This window comes from Nerophis lumbriciformis, linkage group LG28, assembly GCF_033978685.3.
Source record: "Nerophis lumbriciformis linkage group LG28, RoL_Nlum_v2.1, whole genome shotgun sequence".
Lineage (NCBI taxonomy): Eukaryota > Metazoa > Chordata > Actinopteri > Syngnathiformes > Syngnathidae > Nerophis > Nerophis lumbriciformis.
This window is the reverse complement of record NC_084575.2, coordinates 22,628,355-22,650,629: the sequence shown is the minus strand read 5'-3', so window position 1 is coordinate 22,650,629 and position 22,275 is coordinate 22,628,355. Positions and strand designations below refer to the sequence as shown.

General features: G+C 39.9%; 1 protein-coding gene across 3 annotated transcripts in view; it reads right to left on the bottom strand.

Moving 5' to 3' along the window:
* Nucleotides 1-22,275, bottom strand: part of mst1rb (macrophage stimulating 1 receptor b) — a 104,123-nt gene that overhangs the window by 55,880 nt on the left and 25,968 nt on the right. For 2 of the 3 annotated variants that reach the window (XM_061923911.2, XM_061923909.2), the window contains exons 9-20: nucleotides 20,532-20,711; nucleotides 20,336-20,435; nucleotides 19,925-20,143; nucleotides 16,896-17,042; nucleotides 14,363-14,516; nucleotides 14,123-14,212; nucleotides 13,815-14,030; nucleotides 6,883-6,963; nucleotides 6,628-6,809; nucleotides 6,442-6,551; nucleotides 6,210-6,375; nucleotides 2,572-2,708 (exon numbers count right to left, since the gene is read on the bottom strand). In XM_061923911.2, coding sequence (XP_061779895.2) covers nucleotides 2,572-2,708; nucleotides 6,210-6,375; nucleotides 6,442-6,551; nucleotides 6,628-6,809; nucleotides 6,883-6,963; nucleotides 13,815-14,030; nucleotides 14,123-14,212; nucleotides 14,363-14,516; nucleotides 16,896-17,042; nucleotides 19,925-20,143; nucleotides 20,336-20,435; nucleotides 20,532-20,711 — 1,782 coding nt within the window. The remainder of the gene's footprint in view (nucleotides 1-2,571; nucleotides 2,709-6,209; nucleotides 6,376-6,441; nucleotides 6,552-6,627; nucleotides 6,810-6,882; nucleotides 6,964-13,814; nucleotides 14,031-14,122; nucleotides 14,213-14,362; nucleotides 14,517-16,895; nucleotides 17,043-19,924; nucleotides 20,144-20,335; nucleotides 20,436-20,531; nucleotides 20,712-22,275) is intronic. The other variant, XM_061923910.2, reaches the window with a different exon arrangement.

The window sequence follows — 22,275 nt, the reverse complement described above, 5'->3', positions numbered from 1 at the left end:
ATACACGTACCGTTACACCCTTAGAATTCAGCTTGTTGCCAGGGCTGTATGAGCTCAGCCGGATAGACAGTTGTAATAGCCATTCAGATCATGAGTTGTTGACAGAAGCCCTTCTAGGTAACCCTACGTTGAACGTGACTGTGATTGGATTTTTACTTGTCACTCCCAAGTGAGAATCCAATCACAAGTTGTAATTTGCGAAAAGCAGGAAAAGGCACCAGAGCCATACCCGGCCAACGGAGAAATCATCGGTTCTCACTTTTTTAACTCACAAAGAAAAAGTTCAAATATTTAATTTATTTATTTTTCTACATTTAATATGTTCTTTACAATTATTATATATTTTTACAGTACCACGTGAGGTATGTTTTAAATGCTGATGCGGGTTCATTGATTTTTAAATGTGCCGAAATATAGCCTGTTTTGTACACTGTTGGTGATTCAATGCCCAGTAGTGCACAAGTGTGTTTCTGTATAGCATTTCTCCAGCCGTGGTCATGTGGTGACATAAATTATGGTATTTTGAGGGGTATTCATTAAAGTCGGACTAATAAGTAGGACATCACTGAAGGCCTAGGTGGGAAACACACAGCCTGTCACTGCAGAGAAGTATGTTCCTTTGTGTAAACAAAACACACCCAGTGTAATTTTAAAACAGGCTTCACAAGAATTGTAAATAATATACACCTACTTTCCATAGACCCTAAACTGAAGTTGGATGTTAAACATGCAAAGTATAAATGGCTCATCTATTGTAATCCATGCCATGAAATGGGATTTGTCATTACAGTATTTTCTAAAAACAGCAAAAACAAGTTCAATGGTAACATTTCTTAAGTGTGTGTGTGCGTGTTGCTGGTGTAAACATTAACTCCAACACATCACCTCTAACTGTGCTGAAATACCAAATGGTGGACAATTTACAGATGTTTACTTTGCTGAGTCACCATCGTGCCAGAAGTACTTTCTCCACTATTATTTAGGGATTACAGATTATTAATAACAATGGCAACAAAAAGGGGAACTGCACTTATTTTGGAATGTTGCTCATCAGTCACGAACCTTCTGAGACAAGAACACACGTTTTCCCCTTACTAAATATTGAAAAAGTGCTAGTAAGAGGCGGCTAAAAATGCAGGTCATGTTATTCATCGACTATGCCTATGAAGCGCTGTGAAGAAAACATTAAAAAATCCCGCCAACAACGTTCCATTTAATTAAGCTATAGTGACTTTGTTAACAAAGAGGAACTACTTGTCTGGCATCGTGACACATTGCCTTACTTACACTGCTTTTTATTAAAAGCGAACTGCACTTTTTTTGGAATTTTGCCTATCGTTCACAATCCTAATGAGAGACAAGGAGACAACCTTTTTTTTTGTATTCTAATCTGCGATAATGAGCTCGTTCTAGGTGGCTACCAATGCAGCCAATGAGATCAATCCATTCTGCATCTAAATCATTTTGAAAATGCATCCAAAAACCAATACTACATTTACGTTTCGTAACCTGTATAATAACCAAACTGTAGCGACATTGTGTATGTACTGTATATATGTATATATATACATATACATATATATATATATATATATATATATATATATATATATATATATATATATATATATATATACCGTATTTTTCGGACTATAAGTCGCAGTTTTTTTCATAGTTTGGCCGGGGGTGCGACTTATACTCAGGAGCGACTTATGTGTGAAATTATTAACACATTACCGTAAAATATCAAATAATATTATTTAGTTCATTCACGTAAGACACTAGACGATTAGGAGTGACAGATTGTTTGGTAAACGTATAGCATGTTCTATATGTTATAGTTATTTGAATGACTCTTACCATAATATGTTAGGTTAACATACCAGGCACGTTCTCAGTTGGTTCTTTATGCCTCATATAACGTACACTTATTCAGCCTGTTGTTCACTATTCTTTATTTATTTTAAATTGCCTTTCAAATGTCTATTCTTGGTGTTGAGTTTTATCAAATACATTTCCCCAAAAAATGTGACTTATACTCCAGTGCGACTTATATATGTTTTTTCCCTTCTTTATTATGCATTTTCGGCCGATGCAACTTATACTCCGGAGCGACATATACTCCGAAAAATACGGTGTATGTGTATATATATACATATATATATATATATATATTTCCATTTTCTACCGCTTATTCCCTTCGGGTTGCGGGGGGCTGTGATACATGTGTATATATATATATATATATATATATATATATATATATATATATATATATATATATATATATATACTTGCAGTGTGTATTTACAAGCGTTTTTTTTAATCATCTTTAGAATCGTTTAAAAAAACGCGTGTTCTGTCTCTCATAATGATTGTGAATAATAGGCAAAATTTTAAAAAATTCAAAAAGTGCAGTTCTAGAATACACAGAAAAGAGAAAGACATTTGTGTTCTTGTCTCACATAAGGATTGTGGATGATGGACGCCATTCCCAAAAAGGGATGTTCCCCTTGATCGGTTTTTCCTACTGGTCTTATGACCGTATGACGTATTCAATGGAACACTTACAAAGGGTCAGGGCAGTACTGAGGCTGGGGGAGCCTTCTGCCCTTCAATAAGTAGTGTGTTATGTCATATGGGTCCACCTCTGGGTAAGGGCTTGCTCCTCTGGTCAGCATCTCCCACATCAGCACACCAAAGGACCACTGCATTAGGAAGGATCAAGAACAGACACCAAGAGTCAGTACATAATGTACCAGCAGGGTGACAAAATATTGACACTACAGTACTATCAGGTTTTAATACTTGTACTAAACAACCAGATGCCTAAAATGAAATTCCGCTGCTGCATTAAATTTAAGTTTTGTAGCGCCTTAAATTAAATGATAAAGAGTTCTTAAGAAGACTTTCTTGTATTGTTTGGTTTTCAGAATGTGGCACAGAGATGGGTCAATTTAGTGCTGCCAATCAACCTATCCCCAGGTGCATGTCTTTGGAGGTGGGAGGAAGCCAGAGGGAACCCACGCAGTCACGGGGAGAAGATGCAAACTCCACACAGAAAGACCCAGAGTCTGGGGATCGAACCCAGGACCTTCATATTGTGAGGCACACGCACTAACCCCTTTGTCACCATGCTGCTGGCTCAATATTATATTTTATTAATTAATAGAGAAGGTTAAAACATTGTCATGAAGCAATATGAAGACCATTAACTTGTACAACATGTAATGTACAGAATATCAGGAGCATTTATTCTGGTAAAAATATCACAGATTACAGCTGGGATAGCGCCCCCTGAAAAGTATCTGCCTCGGGTACACTTATTAACGATGAAAAATTATACCTGTACACAATTAATCGAGATTTATTTTGAGTTAACTCTGAACAAAATGTGATTATCGAAATTAAAATATTTTAATCGTTTAACAGCCTTCTATATACACAGTATAGGCCAAAAGTTTGGACACGCCTTCTCATTAAATTTGTTTTCTTTATTTTCATGACTATCTACATTGTAGATTGTCACTGAAGGCATCAAAACTATGAATGAACACGTGTGGAGTTATGCACTTAACAAAAAAAGGTGAAATAACTGAAAACATGTTTTATATTCTAGTTTCTTCAAAATAGCCACCCTTTGCTCTGATAATTTTTTCGCACACTCTTGGCATTCTCTCAATGAGCTTCAAGAAATAGTCACCTGAAATGGTTTTCACTTCACATATGTGCTTAAAGCTCATCGAGAGAATGCCAAGAGTGTGCAAAGCAGTAGTCAGAGCAAAGGGTGGCTATTTTGAAGAAACTAGAATATAAAACATGTTTTCAGTTATTCCACCTTTTTTTGTTAAGTACATAAACTCCACATGTGTTCATTCATAGTTTTGATGCCTTCAGTGACAATAAATAGTCATGAAAATAAAGAAAACGCATTGAATGAGAAAGTGTGTCCAAACTTTTGGCCTGTACTGTGTGTGTATATAATGTTTTTAGCCTTTGTACTTAATAAAACAATGTAATAAATAGTATAATATAAGTGGTCCCTGCCATCTTTTCATTATGACGCTCCCGGTGGTAAAAGTTTAGACACCCATGGTGTAGGCCAGTGGTTCTCAAATGGGGATACGCGTACCCCTGGGGATACTTGAAGCTATACCAAGGGGTACGTGAGATTTTTTTTTAAATATTCTAAAAATAGCAACAATTCAAAAATCCTTTATAAATATATTCATTTAATAATACCTCAACAAAATATGAATGTAAGTTCATAAACTCAGTGAAGCACAAGCTCAGGTTTCTCACTAAAATGTCTGTCAAAAAGAACTGTGAAAAGAAATGCAACGATGCAATATTCAGTGTTGACAGCTAGATTTTTTGTGGACATGTTCCATAAATATTGATGTTAAAGATTTCTTTTTTTGTGAAGAAATGTTTAGAATTAAGTTCATGAGTCCAGATGGATCTCTATTACAATCCCCAAAGAGGGCACTTTAAGTTGATGATTACGTCTATGTGGAGAAATCTTTATTTATAATTGAATCACTTGTTTATTTTTCAACAAGTTTTTAGTTATTTTTATATCTTTTTTTTTCAAATAGTTCAAGAAAAACCACTACAAATGAGCAATATTTTGCACTATTATACAATTTAATAAATCAGAAACTGATGACATAGTGCTGTATTTTACTTCTTTATCTCTTTTTTTCAACCAAAAATGCTTTGCTCTGATTAGGGGGTACTTGAATTAAAAAAATGTTCACAGGGGGTACATCACTGAAAAAAGGTTGAGAACCACTGGTGTAGGCGATCTAAAGGACACTCTCTTGTTCCGAAGTAAGCTATCATTTTATTAAAACACATTTGTGCTCCTTTATACATTTACCATGAAAACAAACCTACCATGTATTATATTATTTTGGCTTTGCAAATGCTGAAGAAGCGCACATTCACGTTATATTCAAATGAAAGAGACACTTCCTAAACATCACCTATTGTCTACCTAAAATAATGTCCTGACATCTCTACTCCTAAGATGGTCTCATTCCAAGGGAAGACTGGCCACTAACGGGCTGTTTGGCCACCAGACGGGTGAATTACCTATTGTTTGCAGGACAGTCGTGTGCCAGATACGCTGGACAACAACCACCATATTATCAGGGGACACACCCACCAGAGACATAATATATAGGGCAGTATTTTTCAACCACTGTGCCGCGGCACACTAGTGTACCATGAGATACAGTCTGGTGTGCCGTGGGAGATTATCTAGTTTCACCTATTTGGGTTAAAAATATTTTTTGCAAACCAGTAATATAGTCTGCACATTATGTGTTGTTGTTGAGTGTCGGTGCTGTCTAAAGCTCGGCAGAGTAACCGTGTAATATCAGTAGGTGGCAGCCGGTAGCTAATTGCGGTAGGCAGTGTGCAGGTAAAAAGGTATCTAATGCTGAAACCAAAAATAAACAAAAGGTGAGTGCCCCTAAGAAAAGGCATTGAAGCTTAGGGAAGGCTATGCAGAAGAAAACTAAAACTGAACTGGCTACAAAGTAAACAAAAACAGAATGCTGGACAACAGCAAAGACTTACTGTGGAGCAAAGACGGCGTCCACAAAGTACATCCGAACATGACATGACAATCAACAATGTCCCCACAAAGAAGGATAAAAACAACTGAAATATTCTTGATTGCTAAAACAAAGCAGGTGTGGGGAATAGCGGTCAAGGAAGACATGAAACTGCTACAGGAAAATACCAAAAAAAGAGAAAAAGCCACCAAATTAGGAGCGCAAGACAAGAACTAAAACACTACACACAGGAAAACAGCAAAAAACTCAAAATAAGTCAGGGCGTGATGTGACAGGTGGTGACAGTACACCTACTTTGAGACAAGAGCTACATTGATGCACGCTTGGTTATGGTTTAAAGTCATACCCAACAATTGACTTTAAACTTTTTACGGTCAACTGTGTTTCGTTTTTTAATGATTTCTGCTGGTGGTGTGCCTCCGATTTTTTTCAACGCAAAAAATGTGCCTTGGCTCAAAAAAGGTTGAAAAACACCGATATTGGGAGACTTCACACTTACAAATGTTGGAATTGAAGAAGCCTTTTGGGTTAAAGGTGAAACATCTTCAACAAGTTGCCTCGATTAAACTTTTGCGGATTACCATGACCTGAATGACTAAGGATCTACACATTGTTTTGGCTTACCACATCCGATTTTGAAGTAAACTTCTGTGTCCGCAGACTTTCTATCGCCATCCATTTGACAGGAAGTTTAGCCTTTCTGTGGTCTTGGATACTGTAATACTCTTTATCAAAAACATCTCTGGCCATGCCAAAGTCTGCCACCTTGACTGTATATGACTCATCCAGCCTGAAAGAAAAAAAACACAATGTGTGGATAAAAGGTGGATTTTATATGCACGCCTCACTGACTCACATGCAGTTACGTGCTGCAAGGTCTCTGTGGACAAATTTCTTCTGAGCCAAATACTCCATCCCCTTGGCAACCTGCAGTCCGAAGCCAATCAGATCCTTTACGGTGGGGTTCTGAGTAAAAGACACATGGAAAAACACAGAATAAAAACAAGTTATGATGCTCATCAGATAAGGAATATCGTCACACCCTCTTCTCGCAGCGTATGAAATGGCGCAGGTCCCCATGTTTCATGTAAGGCAGAACCACCAGAGGGAGACCTTCTTGAGGCAGAAGGATGCCCAGCAGAGATAGCACATTGGTGTGATGGAAACCCTTCATTATGATACCTTCTTTTAGAAACTGCTCTACCTCCTCAACATCGGTTATTCCTGATGGAACACAATGTTTTTAGTAGCAGCCAGTAAAACTCTTGTAAAGGACACATGAGTACTTGTGACTTACTATTCAAAGACTTGACAGCGCAGTGTATTTCTCTGCTGTTAAGGGCTGTGAAGTAGCCGTGATAGACTGTTCCGAAATGACCTGCAGCAGAAAAAGGGAAAGGCACGGTGAGCTGGCATAACTAACTACACTGCAGATACAAATCCAATTTATTTATATAGCACATTTCTTTAAAAAACAATAGAAGTTTCACAAAATGCTGCACAGAAGTAGAGACATACTGTAGTACTAAAGTCAATAATATAAAACATTTAAAGGGGAACATTATCACCAGACCTATGTAAGCGTCAATATATACCTTGATGTTGCAGAAAAAAGACCATATATTTTTTTAACCGATTTCCGAACTCTAAATGGGTGAATTTTGGCGAATTAAACGCCTTTCTATTATTCGCTCTCGGAGCGATGACGTCACAACGTGGCGTCACATCGGGAAGCAATCCGCCATTTTCTCAAACACCGAGTCAAATCAGCTCTGTTATTTTCCGTTTTTTCGACTGTTTTCCGTACCTTGGAGACATCATGCCTCGTCGGTGTGTTGTCGGAGGGTGTAACAACACGAACAGGGACGGATTCAAGTTGCACCAGTGGCCCAAAGATGCGAAAGTGGCAAGAAATTGGACGTTTGTTCCGCACACTTTACCGACGAAAGCTATGCTACGACAGAGATGGCAAGAATGTGTGGATATCCTGCGACACTCAAAGCAGATGCATTTCCAACGATAAAGTCAAAGAAATCTGCCGCCAGACCCCCATTGAATCTGCCGGAGTATGTGAGCAATTCAAGGACAAAGGACCTCGGTAGCACGGCAAGCAATGGCGGCAGTTTGTTCCCGCAGACGAGCGAGCTAAACCCCCTATCGACCCTAGCTTCCCTGGCCTGCTGACATCAACTCCAAAACTGGACAGATCAGCTTTCAGGAAAAGAGCGCGGATGAGGGTATGTCTACAGAATATATTAATTGATGAAAATTGGGCTGTCTGCACCCTCAAAGTGCATGTTGTTGCCAAATGTATTTCATATGCTGTAAACCTAGTTCATAGTTGTTAGTTTCCTTTAATGCCAAACAAACACATACCAATCGTTGGTTTGAAGGCGATTGCCAAATTCGTCCTCGCTTTCTCCCGTGTCATTGGCTGTCGTGTCGTTTGTCGGTTTCGCTTACATACGGTTCAAACCGATATGGCTCAATAGCTTCAGTTTCTTCTTTAATTTCATTTTCGCTACCTGCCTCCACACTACAACCATCCGTTTCAATACATGCGTAATCTGTTGAATCGCTTAAGCCGCTGAAATCCGAGTCTGAATCCGAGCTAATGTTGCTACAGCTTGCTGTTCTTTCCGCCATGTTTGTTTGTGTTGGCTTCACTATGTGACATCACAGGAAAATGGACGGGTGTTTATAACGATGGTTAAAATCAGGCACTTTGAAGCTTTTTTTAGGGATATTGCGTAATGGGTAAAATTTTGAAAAAAACTTTGAAAAATATAATAAGCCACTGGGAACTGATTTTTAATTGTTTTAACCATTCTGAAATTGTGATAATGTTCTCCTTTAACTATAAAAGAATAAATACATAAAATACATCAGAGAAAATAAAATAGACTAAAAATCACACAACTCTCATACTGGTTTAAATGCCGAAGAGTAAAAATATGTTTTAAGACTTGATTTATAACTCATTAAAAAGGCGGATATTGAGGGATATTGTTCAAAAGTTTTGGAGCCACAGCAGAAAATGCACGATCACCTCTGGATTTTAATCAGGTTTTAGGGACAACAAGAATAAACTGATCAGCTGACCTCAGAGACCTTGTGGGGGTGTACATTTTTAAAAGGTCTGATAAATATTGTGTAGCTAATCCGTTAGATTTACAAACAAACTACAATATTTTAAAATAAATTCTAAAATGAACTGGGAGCCAGTGAAGGGATGCTAAAATGGGGGTAATGTGTTCATGTTTTTTAGTGCCAGTTAAAAGGCGAGCAGCAACGTTTTGGACTAACTGCAATCGAGCGATTGAGGCCTGGTTCATTCCAACGTAGAGGGAGTTGCAGTCGTCCAAACGTGATGAAATAAAAGCATGGATTACCCGCTCAAAGTCGCTAAAAGATAATAGTTCTGTGGTTCTGTGACGGAGCTCTTAACTCAAAACCCCTTTATCTCAAATCAACATCTCCTATTGAAACTCATTGAAATCGATTTAATTGATGCTTGCCCCCCCAAAACATCCCAATTTTGACATACCTTTTAAAAAGAGAAACTGCCTTTTAGATAATACATACTACTAACAATTACAATAGTTCCATGAAGTAATATAAAGTTAAAGTACCACTGATAGTCATACACACACCAGGTGTGGTGAAATTACTCTCTGCTTTTGACCCATCCCCTTGTTCCACCCCCTGGGAGGTGAGGGGAGCAGCGAGCAGCAGCGGTGGTCGCTCTCTGGAATAATTTTGGTGATTTAACCCCCAATTCCAACCCTTGATGCTTAGTGCCAAGCAGGGAGGTAATGGTATGATCCATATGTACAGTATGTAGCGGCCTTCTGCAATATTTCCTTCCAGCTGCTTCTCCATCATCAGCAGCTTTTTCATATTTTAATAGATAAAAGTCAGCTGTTTAGATATTATTTTACCTTTCTTGGCTGGCGTTAGACTCATGCTGCTTCAGTATGGGGCAGACTAGCAGTGAAATGCTCGACTTGCATTGTCAAGTTGGCGACAGGCTCGGTTTTGTTTATGATGACGGGTTTTTTTATTCTATGAATATCATCCACTTCTTCTCAGTACTGTCCTTCACATTCACTTTCTTCCTTCCCATTGGAAAATAAGCTAATTCTGGCGAGTAAGACCATGTTTTGGGGCAGATATGGTGGGGTTCACTGTGGCAATGTGCTTGTAACTCAATTTTTGCTTGTAACTTAAAGCACAACAATTAGTCGAGAGACTTATTTCACTCTTAAAGGGGAACTGCACTTTTTTGGGGAATATTGCCTATCATTCACAATCCCTATACATATATTCCTCTTTTTTATGTATTCTAATTCGCAAATAAACGCTGGCAAGAGCCAGCTAACAATGCAAGTGATGGGGATTCCATCTATTCCACCTGTTAAGCCCTCTAAAAACCCTCCAACATTTTATATGCAGTACATGCTGTAAGTATGAGCAGTATGTAATGTAACAGGCTAGTGTTGTCTCGATACCAATATTTTGGTACCGTTACAGGTACCAAAATTTATTTAGATACTTTTCGGTACTTTTCTAAATAAAGGGTACCACAAAAAATTGCATTATTGGCTTTATTTAAACAAAAAATCTTAGGGTACATTAAACATATGTTTCTTATTGCAAGTTTGTCCTTAAATAAAATAGTGAACATACAAGACAACTTGTCTTTTAGTAGTAAGTAAGCAAACAAAGGCTCCTTATTTAGTCTGCTGACATATGCAGTAACATATTGTGTCATTTTCCATTCTATTATTTTGTGGTAGAAAATGAATTATTAATCTACTTGTTCATTTACTGTTAATATCTGCTTACTTTCTCTTTTAACATGTTCTATCTACACTTCTGTTAAAATGTAATAATCACTTATTCTTCTGTTGTTTGGATGCTTTACATTAGTTTTGGATGATACCACAAATTTGGGTATCAATCCGATACCAAGTAGTTACAGGATCATACATTGGTCATATTCAAAGTCCTCATGTGTCCAGGGACATATTTTCTGAGTTTATAAACATAAAATACATTTTGAAAAAACGAAAGAAGATGTTGTGATGCCAAAAAATATCGATGTAATCGACTAGGTACGCCCCTGTACTTGGTATCATTACAAAGTTAGAATTTAAAGTACCAATGATTGTCACACACATACACACTAGGTGTGGCGAAATTATTCTCTGCATTTGACCCATCACCCTTGATCACCCCCTGGGAGGTGAGGGGAGCAGTGAGCAGCAGCGGTGGCCACGCCCGGGAATCATTTTTGGTGATTCAACCCCCAATTCCAACCCTTGATGCTGAGTGCCAAGCAGGGAGGTAATGGGTCCCATTTTTATAGTCTTTGGTATGACTCAGCCGGGGTTTGAACTCACAACCTACCGATCTCAGGGCGGACACTCTAACCACTAGGCCACTGATTACAGTGGATGTTAGGTGTAGATCCATCTATGGCGTTTGTTTACATTTTGACGCCGGTGAGCTACGGTGTGTAGTGAAGCATGTTTAGCTATTCCTCGTCCTGCAGGGATGATACTTGTAAGAAACTTACTTTATTTGTCGCCATGGAGACCAGGATTAGTGATTTAGAAGTAGCTAAAACACTGCAGACTGCGGATGGACTTTAACCGTTAGCTAGCCAGCCATGTCTTAAAGCACCTCTTCCTGAGGGCCTTTCAGTGTTATAACTTCACCTTCGTTAGTTTTTAAGCCAAAATGCGTCGGTTCTCCCTTTTCTGTCTACACACATTGTCTGCTTGTAAGTACTCTGTGATTGTGCGCTGCCGAACATGCTCCTCCGCTCGTAAACCAGCAATGACACGACGTGACGACGACGGGGGCCCGATACTTTTTAGAGGCGGTATAGTACCAAATATGATTCATTAGTATCGCGTTAGTATACTAATACCGGTATACCGCACAACCCTATAACAGGCATATTCATGATGACATGTAATATTTACATATTTTGGTCATTCTAAGCAGTACGGCGTAAATTTGACTTCACAGAGAGCATCACAACGTTCGCTATTTCCTTCAACGATGACAACTACTGCTAATAATGACAGACTTAGTGGGAGACAACAACGTCTACTTTAGGACAAATGGTGATCCCTATATTTTTGAGCCTGAATATACAAAGGATGTTTTAGAAGTTGAGTGATAAGCAGATCCAGCTGTAGTGAAACACAAAGCCTCATCTAGTACTCGTACTAAGTGCTAAACAAGAAATACAAACTACAAACATTATAAAACAATCACTAATTTTAGAATGTCTGCTCTTACTGGGATGTTTATATCTTTCAGCACAAGACGTGGGTTGCCCTTTTAGATGATGAATTTATCAATCCTCACTCAGGTTAAAAAAAAAAAATTAAAAAAAAAAGATGACCGCGATGTCTTTGGTTCTAAGATAAATGTCAAAGTTAATTAACTTTTGTTTATGTGTAGAATCTTCTGCTATACGAGTCAGAGGAATGATTTATATTCTAGAATACATTTTAAGGGGAACATTATCACCAGACCTATGTAAGCGTCAATATATACCTTGATGTTGCAGAAAAAAGACCTTTTTTTTTTTTAACCGATTTCCGAACTCTAAATGGGTGAATTTTGGCGAATTAAACGCCTTTCTATTATTCGCTCTCGGATCGATGACGTCACAACGTGGCGTCACATCGAGAAGCAATCCGCCCTTTTCTCACTTTCGTCGGTGTGTTGTCGGAGGGTGTAACAACACGAACAGGGACGGATTCAAGTTGCACCAGTAGGCCAAAGATGCGAAAGTGGCAAGAAATTGGACGAAATTTGTTCAAAATACGAGGGTGTGGGGAAAGCCGACGAAATCGTCAGTCGTCTGTTTCGCACACTTTACCGACGAAAGCTATGCTACGACAGAGATGGCAAGAATGTGTGGATATCCTGCGACACTCAAAGCAGATGCATTTCCAACGATAAAGTCAAAGAAATCTGCCGCCAGACCCCCATTGAATCTGCCGAAGTGTGTGAGCAATTCAGGGACAAAGGACCTCGGTAGCACGGCAAGCAATGGCGACAGTTTGTTCCCGCAGACGAGCGAGCTAAACCCCCTGGATGTTTTGGCTCACACCGTCCCTTATGCCACCGAAGATGATCAAGAGAAGAATATCGACCCTAGCTTCCCTGGCCTGCTGACATCAACTCCAAAACTGGACAGATCAGCTTTCAGGAAAACAGAGCGGATGAGGGTATGTCTACAGAATATATTAATTGATGAAAACTTTATTCATTACTCGCGGTTTTACGTAAATTATTATACATAAACTGTGTTTACCAATAATTTAGCTTAAAAACATTTATTTTTTTCAATCATTCGAGTACATTCGGGTAGTCTTGTGTAATGCAGTATTTTGTGTCTATTTAGGTATGGTTAACCTGAGTGCTGAAATCGTGGAAAAATATATGTTCTTAGCGCGCCTGAAATGGGCTGTCTGCACTCTCAAAGTGCATGTTGTTGCCAAATGTATTTCATATACTGTAAACCTAGTTCATAGTTGTTAGTAATTATCTTAAGCCGCTGAAATCAGAGTCTGAATCCGAGCTAATGTCGCTATACCTTGCTGTTTGTTTGTATTGGCATCACTGTGTGACGTCACAGGAAAATGGATGGGTGTATATAACGATGGTTAAAATCAGGCACTTTGAAGCTTTTTTTTAGGGATATTGCGTGATGGGTAAAAAATTTTTAAAAACTTCCAAAAATAAAATAAGCCACTGGGAACTGATTTTTAATGGTTTTAACCCTTCTGAAATTGTGATAATGTTCCCCTTTAACAACTCAGAGGCGATGCAGCAGCCCACCGGCTCAGTATGTCAACAGCTGCAGTAGCTTGTTACCTTTGTGATCAAGGTGCTGTGTTACTAAAAGTAGTTCCTTGGCGTTCGCTCCCACAATACCCATGTTGCTAATGCTTAATATACAGGTCACAACATGTAAATGGAATATTGTTGGCATATTTTTAGAGGGCTGTAATAGCAGAATGGATGACTCCCATTAGCTACATTGTAAGCCGCCTCGTACCAGCCTTAACCTTACAATTTAGACTGCACAAAATAAAGAAAAACGTGTGTTCTTTGTGAATGAAGCAAAATAAAGTGCAGTTCCCTTTTTATATTGTAAGGTACCGGCGTACTATCATAGTGTTGTGCCGTCTTACTTACCCTTCCCAATTATCCGATGGTGCTGCACAATAAGCATTTCCGCAGGAATAAGAACATCCTTCACCTCCTCCAGAAGCTCTGGCCTGAAACTGGAAATGGAGATTTTCTCTGCAGCCATTAGAGGAGTGAAAGTAACGTCTACACCGCCTGCAGCATAGGCCCGACTCGGAATGGACACAGAGCCAACCCTGGGAATTGGAGGACTCAGGGATACTGCTAGCGAAAACACAGAGGACATTATTAGAGAGAGAGGAACTATCGCCACGGTGTAGCAGCGGACTATTTGTAGTTCTCAGCCAATATGTCACCTCTCCTGTAGTCTCCAATGGGTGACATCTCCACATTGTTTGTCCCAGAACGGCTACCACTGTGACTCAAACGGGTCTCCAACATGGAGGCTGAAAAACATTACACAACATTGTTTTAATTATCAACCACAGACTAGTATAGAGAATGAAACACCAAGGATGTTCTGCTTGAAAAGGCTATGTGATTCACCAACAGCCTCTGTTGAATAAACAGGTCTGATCAAGGTCCAAAAAGTCTACCTTTCTTTTTCTTCCTCATGTGCTTCATGACAGCAAAGGCCAGCACCGCACCGGCAACCAGAGCCGTTAGGATCCCCAAAGTTATCCCAAGCATGGAGTGGTTGTTGACCCGGATGACTGTGCCCACATTGTGGACTTGTCCGTTAATGGAGATCTACAAAGAGTCACCATACATTTCAAAATGAAAGATTTTTATTGCAATTTAAATATTCATCCCAGATGAATGCACTTCCTTACTTACAGTCGTGGTCAAAAGTTTACATACACTTGTAAAGAACATAATGTCATGGCTGTCTTGAGTTCCCAATCATTTCTACAACTCTACAGAAAATGTGACCAAATCTGCTGGGTCAAAAGTATACATACAGCAATGTTAATATTTGCAAGTTTCACTGCAATAAGGCACTTTTGGTAGTCATCCACAAGCATTTGGCAGAATTTTTGACCACTCCTCTTGACAAAATTGGTGCAGTTCAGCTAAATGTGTTGGTTTTCTGACATGGACTTGTTTCTTCAGCATTGTCCACACATTTAAGTCAGGACTTTGGGAAGGCCATTCTAAAACCTTAATTCTAGCCTGATTTAGCCATTCCTTTACCACTTTTGACGTGTGTTTGGGGTAATTGTCCTGTTGGAACACCTAACTGCGCCCAAGACCCAACCTCCGGGCTGATGATTTTAGGTTGTCCTGAAGAATTTGGAGGCAATCCTCCTTTTTCATTGTCCCATTTACTCTCTGTAAAGCACCAGTTCCATTGGCAGCAAAACAGGCCCAGAGCATAATACTACCACTACCATGCTAGACGGTAGGTATGGTGTTCCTGGGATTAAAGACTTCACCTTTTCTCCTCCAAACATATTGCTGGGAATTGTGGCCAAACAGCTAAATTTTTGTTTCATCTGACATCACATGGACAAAGATAAGACCTTCTGGAAGAAAGTTCTGTGGTCAGATGAAACAAAAATTTAGAATTTTGAGGACAGAAATGTATTTATTCCATTTTGGAATAAGGCTATAACAAAACAAAATGTAATATTTGGTTACATGTCCCTTGGCAAGTTTCACTGCAATAAGGCACTTTTGGTAGCCATCCACAAGCATTTGGCAGAATTTTTGACCACTCCTCTTGACAAAATTGGTGCAGTTCAGCTAAATGTGTTGGTTTTCTGACATGGACTTGTTTCTTCAGCATTGTCCACCCGTTTAAGTCAGGACTTTGGGAAGGCCATTCTAAAACTTTAATTCTAGCCTGATTTAGCCATTCCTTTACCACTTTTGACGTGTGTTTGGGGTCATTGTCCTGTCGGAACACCCAACTGCGCCCAAGATCCAACATCCGGGCTGATGATTTTAGGTCGTCCTGAAGAATTTGGAGGCAATCCTCCTTTTTCATTGTCCCATTTACTCTCTGTAAAGCACCAGTTCCATTGGCAGCAAAACAGGCCCAGAGCATAATACTACCACTACCATGCTAGACGGTAGGTATGGTGTTCCTGGGATTAAAGACCTCACCTTTTCTCCTCCAAACATATTGCTGGGTATTGTGGCCATCCATCCATCCATCCATTTGCTACCGCTTATTCCCTTCGGGGTCGCGGGCGCTGGAGCCTATCTCAGCTACAATCGGGCGGAAGGCGGGGTACACCCTGGACAAGTCGCCACCTCATCGCAGGGCCAACACAGATAGACAGACAACATTCACACTCACATTCACACACTAGGGCCAATTTAGTGTTGCCAATCAACTTATCCCCAGGTGCATGTCTTTGGAGGTGGGAGGAAGCCGGAGTACCCGGAGGGAACCCACGCAGTCACGTATTGTGGCCAAACAGCTCAATTTTTGTTTCATCTGACATCACATGGACAAAGATAAGACCTTCTGGAGGAAAGTTCTGTGGTCAGATGAAACAAAAATTTAGAATTTTGAGGACAGAAATGTATTTATTCCATTTTGGAATAAGGCTATAACACAACAAAATGTGGGAAAAGTGAAGCTCTGTGAATACTTTCCAGATGCGCTGTATGTGGACACACACAAGATCATCTCTCTCCATTGTCTGTTTTTTCGCCACTTATTGTGCCAGTCTGCACGCAGCTTCCCAACGTGCTGCTAAATATAGATGCAGAAAACAGCGGCCACAAACACTTACCGGTTTTACAAATTCATAATCTCTGTTACAATAATTTAATTTAATAATTTCATTGTAGACGCTAAATGATTACATTTGCATCTCGTCTACCCACTGTTGTGCACGCTCTGATAATCAGCCTATATTCCCAGCAGGTAAGTCCGTCTTTGTCCCACGGAGAGTGGAGGGGTTTAATGCTTGATGATTAGACTGTGAGGTTGATAGTCGAATCAGTCAAATTGAATCTTCGACTATTTGAACTTAGCCCTGCAACTTTGCAGGCACTATGAAGTTTGCATTTGTTTTAATACGTGCAAATCTTAAGTAGATCAGGCCCTAAGTAAGTTTTGTGTGTTTCAGATCTACGTACAGCATATTTCTAGAAAGCACTAGCGTGACAAACCTTTACTGGCAGACCTTCACTGGGGATTGTTACATTTTTGGGTATCCTGCAGGTGATTTCATTATCCAGGACTTTAGCGTCACAATCAACGCCTGCCACTGTCATGATGATGGTCATACAGGAGCTCACGAGGTTCAGTTTCTGATGCTGTGGGGGAAAAAAAGAAAATCAGAGCGATTATATTGGAAAAGAGACCTAAAAGGCCCCACTAATGCTGACAACATTGGCACTTATTTCACAGTTCTTGACCTAAAAATTATGTCTACAGGTAAGATTTCACCCACAATAGACACACTAGTGATTTTGGGCTAGTTTAATAACAAGTTTCAGCACATTTTGTAACACCCACTTTTAACTTCAAAAAGTGGGCGGGCCTGCTGACATCATCTACAAAAGACTGGAGGCAATTTCTTATGGCATAGTTTGTGTTTTTAGTAGCATCTGTATCCCAAAATTAGAAGGAATATGTCTTCCAGATGCATTGTTGCAATACAACTAAAGAAGTGGTCAAACTGTGTACATTTAGAAAATGATGGGAATGAGTCAAATTGACTTGACCAAGCAAGAGTGTAATTTGCAATGATCATTTTAATGATTCTGACTTTGAAAAAGAAGGGTTTTGGAGCACCCTCGAGTGGTGAAAGACAGTCGAAAAAGAAGAGCAGAAAGGAGAGAAAAAGAACTTAAGCCGCTAGTTTGCTATTTCACGTCCTCTTCTACTGATGTTTTCCTAAAGATTCCTGGGGAAATGGTGAAAGAGCATGAGGAAACACAGGCTATGTATGGTGTCTATGGAAGAGGAAATGAAAGAGCAGGAAAGTAAAAAAAATGTGATTCTTTTATATTTATTTTTTCTTATGTTAACTTTATCAGTTTTGAAGTAATCAACGACCACGGCGACAAAAACATGTAATTAAGTGATCAAAATAATAGTTTTACATGTCTTTATCCACACTGTCTATGCGGGGAAATGGGCTGCAATTCTGTATATGACGTCACACCAAGAAGGGGCGTTCCAAGTAGTTAGTTATCTACCGTTTCTTAAAAAACGAAAAGACAGTATGGGAAATGACTGTCAGATAATACGCAAAGTTAAAGTTAAAGTTAAAGTACCAATGATTGTCACACACACACTAGGTGTGGCGAAATTATTCTCTGCATTTGACCCATCACCCTTGATCACCCCCTGGGAGGTGAGGGGAGCAGTGGGCAGCAGCGGTGGCCGCGCCCGGGAATCATTTTTTGGTGATTTAACCCCCAATTCCAACCCTTGATGCTGAGTGCCAAGCAGGGAGGTAATGGGTCCCATTTTTATAGTCTTTGGTATGACTCGGCCGGGATTTGAACTCACAACCTACCGATCTCAGGACGGACACTCTAACCACTAGGCCACTAGGCCAAGTGGATTTGTTACCAAAATTTCAGTCATCTGGATGCTATGGGTCCTTTCATGCAATTACCCTATTTTCCGGACTATAGGGCGCACCGGATTATAAGGCACACTGCCGATGAATGGTCTATTTTGATCTTTTTTCATATGTAAGGCGTACCAAATTATAGGGTCATACTGTTATTTAATTTTTTTAATTGAAAACACTTCCTTGTGGTCTACATCAGTGGTCCCCAACCTTTTTGTAGCTGCGAAAAAAAAAATTATTATTATTATTTTTATTTATTTATTTCTTGTGCGGCCCGGTACCAATCGATCCACGGACCGGTACCGGGCCGTGGCCCGGTGGTTGGGGACCACTGGTCTACATAACATGTAATGGTGGTTCTTTAGTCAAAATGTTGCATAGATTATGTTTTACAGATGGGTTATACTTGAAAAGCGCTTTTCTACCTTCAAGGTACTCAAAGCGCTTTGACAGTATTTCCACATTCACCCATTCACACACACATTCACACACTGATGGCGGGAGCTGCCATGCAAGGCGCTAACCAGCAGCCATCAGGAGCAAGGGTGAAGTGTCTTGCCCAAGGACACAACGGACGTGACTAGGATGGTAGAAGGTGGGGATTGAACCCCAGTAACCAGCAACCCTCCGATTGCTGGCATGGTAGAAGGTGGGGATTGAACCCCAGTAACCAGCAACCCTCCGATTGCTGGCACGGCCACTCTACCAACTTCGCCACGCCGTCCCCCATATCCTCTTCAAGTCGCTTTCCGACAGTCGCTACCGGATGCGCCGTTTTGTGGGCGGTCTTATTTACGTGGGTCACCTTCGGCAGCGTCGTTTCCCCGTCATCTTTGTTGTAGCTGTGTAGCGTGCAAGGACGGGAGTGGAAGAAGTTCCGACCGGAACTCTCTAATAACTAAATTTCCTTGGGTGAATAATGTAAACTCACTACACCGGTATGTTTTAGCGCTTTCATGGCGAGTTTACTGACAGATATAAGTAAGAACTTTACACTACTTTATATTGAGGATGAATGTCCCATAACAAGAAGATAGAGAAAAAGAAGAAGCTTATCGACTACGGACATGGACTACAAAGGCAGAAGCGCGCAATTTTTCAGGATTTATACAGATCCCAAATACAGATCAGCAGGTACCAGAAGATAAGAAAAGCTGCTTTTGCATAATATTGCGAAACAAAACGCCGGATATGTCTTACCTTATACACACACCATAATACTACTCATGTGTTGAAGCACATCAAGCGGTGTGGCTTCATAGCTTACCAAAGTCGTACTAAAACATTTTGATAGATTTTTGAGCGCCATTTGTAATGTTCTATATTTCCAATGGAACATATAAAATGTTGGTGTTGTTTACTTGAGTCACATTGCCATCATAGTGCAGTCTACACGTATCTCTTATGTTTGACAGCCATCTACTGGTCACACTTATCATTACACCATGTACCAAATAAAATTGCTTTGAGGTCTGTAAGCAAAGCCAGAATTATTCCGTACAATAGGCGCACCGGGTTATAAGGCGCACTGTCGAGTTTTGAGGTAAAAAAAGGATTTTAAGTGCGCCTTATAGTCCGGAAAATACGGTAGATATCCCTGTAGGTCCTTACGTGTAGCGAAACTTCATCAAAACCAGGGTACAAATGCAGCTCGTGTCCCTCTGTTTCAAATGGTATTGGCCGGCCGTAGGGGTGGTAAGAAAACTCTTTGTTCCAAAGTCCCACTGCACCATCCATGTTAAAAGAAAGCCATCCCTCTTCTGTCTCATCCCGGAGAAATTCAGGAGTAACACATTCCATCCTCGTGGACGACGCCTTGCTGATGCACTCCTGTAACCAAACAAACAATCACGCTTTAAGTCATACGTCCTTGTGTCACTACGTTAACGTATAACACTGGTAGTGTGCAACATGATGTAGAAAAAGGTGTTGTAAACTGAAAACTGACTAACTAGTTGTCAGGTACAGTAAGATGTCTTTACTTGTATTAAATTGTACACTTATGATGGACAGTGATTGTACCCTTGTCACAGGCTTAAGGTGGCTCTCATTAGGTTTGAAGCGGATGGTGGTGCGATAAACTGAATCCAGGTTCTCTCCTTCAACCACAATTTTTGACCCCCTAGAGTTCATAGACAGACATTTATAAGAATTACATTTTAATTACATTGAGCGTTGATTCTGCATGTACTTGGAGCTCCAGGTCTCGCTACCGTACCTGTCGAAGCTGCAGTCAGGCAGGACGGCTGTAATCTTCGGGTTTTCTTTGTAGTAAAAGACTTTTGTGGTGACAATAGGAGATTTGTCGATGAAAACGCCCAAAGGGACGTCCCTCACCTCTGAGATAGGCTGCGACAGACAGATAATGGACGACATGTTGCCTTTAGGTTCTGTCACACTGCAAAGAGACATGTAGAGGACAGTAAGTGTGAATAATCGGCATTAAATCATCAAGAGACGAAGTGTCTTTCATAAATACTTTGGAAGTCATTAACAGAAGCAAGCAGTTTAATCACTAGATATTCTCTGATTGTTTTGTTCATTCTACCAACCAGAATGAATGAATACATTTGAGCACTAAGCATGTATTTTGAGGCCATCCCACCTCATTACAAAAAACCTTTTTCCACAAAACTTGAATTTAATCTAATGCATTTTTGTACTAAAACAAACTTATGTTCAATAATTTATCTTTTCATTGCAACATTTTTTTTGTGTGAATGCTGAAAAACACATTGTGGATTTTACGATTTTCCATTACACTTATTCTCTATTAAAAAGTGTTACTACATCCTTATTTCTCAACCGATTTGAACTGTTCCAAAGTCAAAATGCAAGCATGCTAACATTAGCATGCTAACATTGTTTTAGCCTATTTCACAGGCGTACACCTCTGAGTTACATAACTTGGTACTTGACACGTGCTAACTGTTATCATCACTGGCTCCCTGTGCGTTATCGAATCAATTTTAAACTCCTTTTATTTGTTTTTAAATGTCTAAACAACCTCGCGCCAACCTATCTCTCCAACCTCCTTCAGCCTTACTGCCCCACCCAATCCTTAAGATCAGCCGATCAGCTGCTGTTGACGGTCCCTGACACAAGGCTGAAGCTTAGAGGTGACAGAGCTTTCGCCGCTGCTGCTCCTAAGCTCTGGAACGACCTACCTCTGAGTATTAGACAAGCCTCCTCTCTTCCTGTTTTTAAATCTCTCTTAAAAACATACTTTTATTCCATGGCTTTTAACACTGAGTGATATCCATCCTGCAATGGCGCCCCATAATACACATGCTGTGAACCTGTTTTTATGTTTTTATTTATTCTATTTTATTTTTTTATCGTGTTTTGTTTGTGTTGTGTTGTGTTTGCTCGGTACTCGTATTATCTTTTAACCTGCCCATTGTACAGCACTTTGGCTACCCCTGTGGTAAATTTTAAATGTGCTTTATAAATAAAGTTGATTTGATTTGATTTGATCATGTTAGCTTTTCTAGCAAATTTTGTAGTCATACACATCATCCACACCAGAGTTCGATAACTTGTTATTTGGCACTATGCTAACAAGGCGCATAGTGTGCTAGCGTTTGCTGCTCATTTTGCCTTACAATGCGCATATTTTGTTAATTGACGCTATCTGGCCGTCACGCTGCGCATTAGCATTTCCGTTCAGCTTGGGCATTCACATGCAATTTCTCCGAAAATTGCATATTCTAATTAAAACGTAAAGGGGTGGTATAGCTCGGTTGGTAGAGTGGCCCTGCCAGCAACTTGAGGGTTGCAGGTTCGATCCCCGCTTCCGCCATCCTAGTCACTGCTGTTGTGTCCTTGGGCAAGACACTTTACCCACCTGCTCCCAGTGCCACCCACACTGGTTTAAATGTAACTTAGATATTGGGTTTCACTATGTAAAGCGCTTTGAGTCACTAGAGAAAAGCGCTATATAAATATAATTCACATATGTT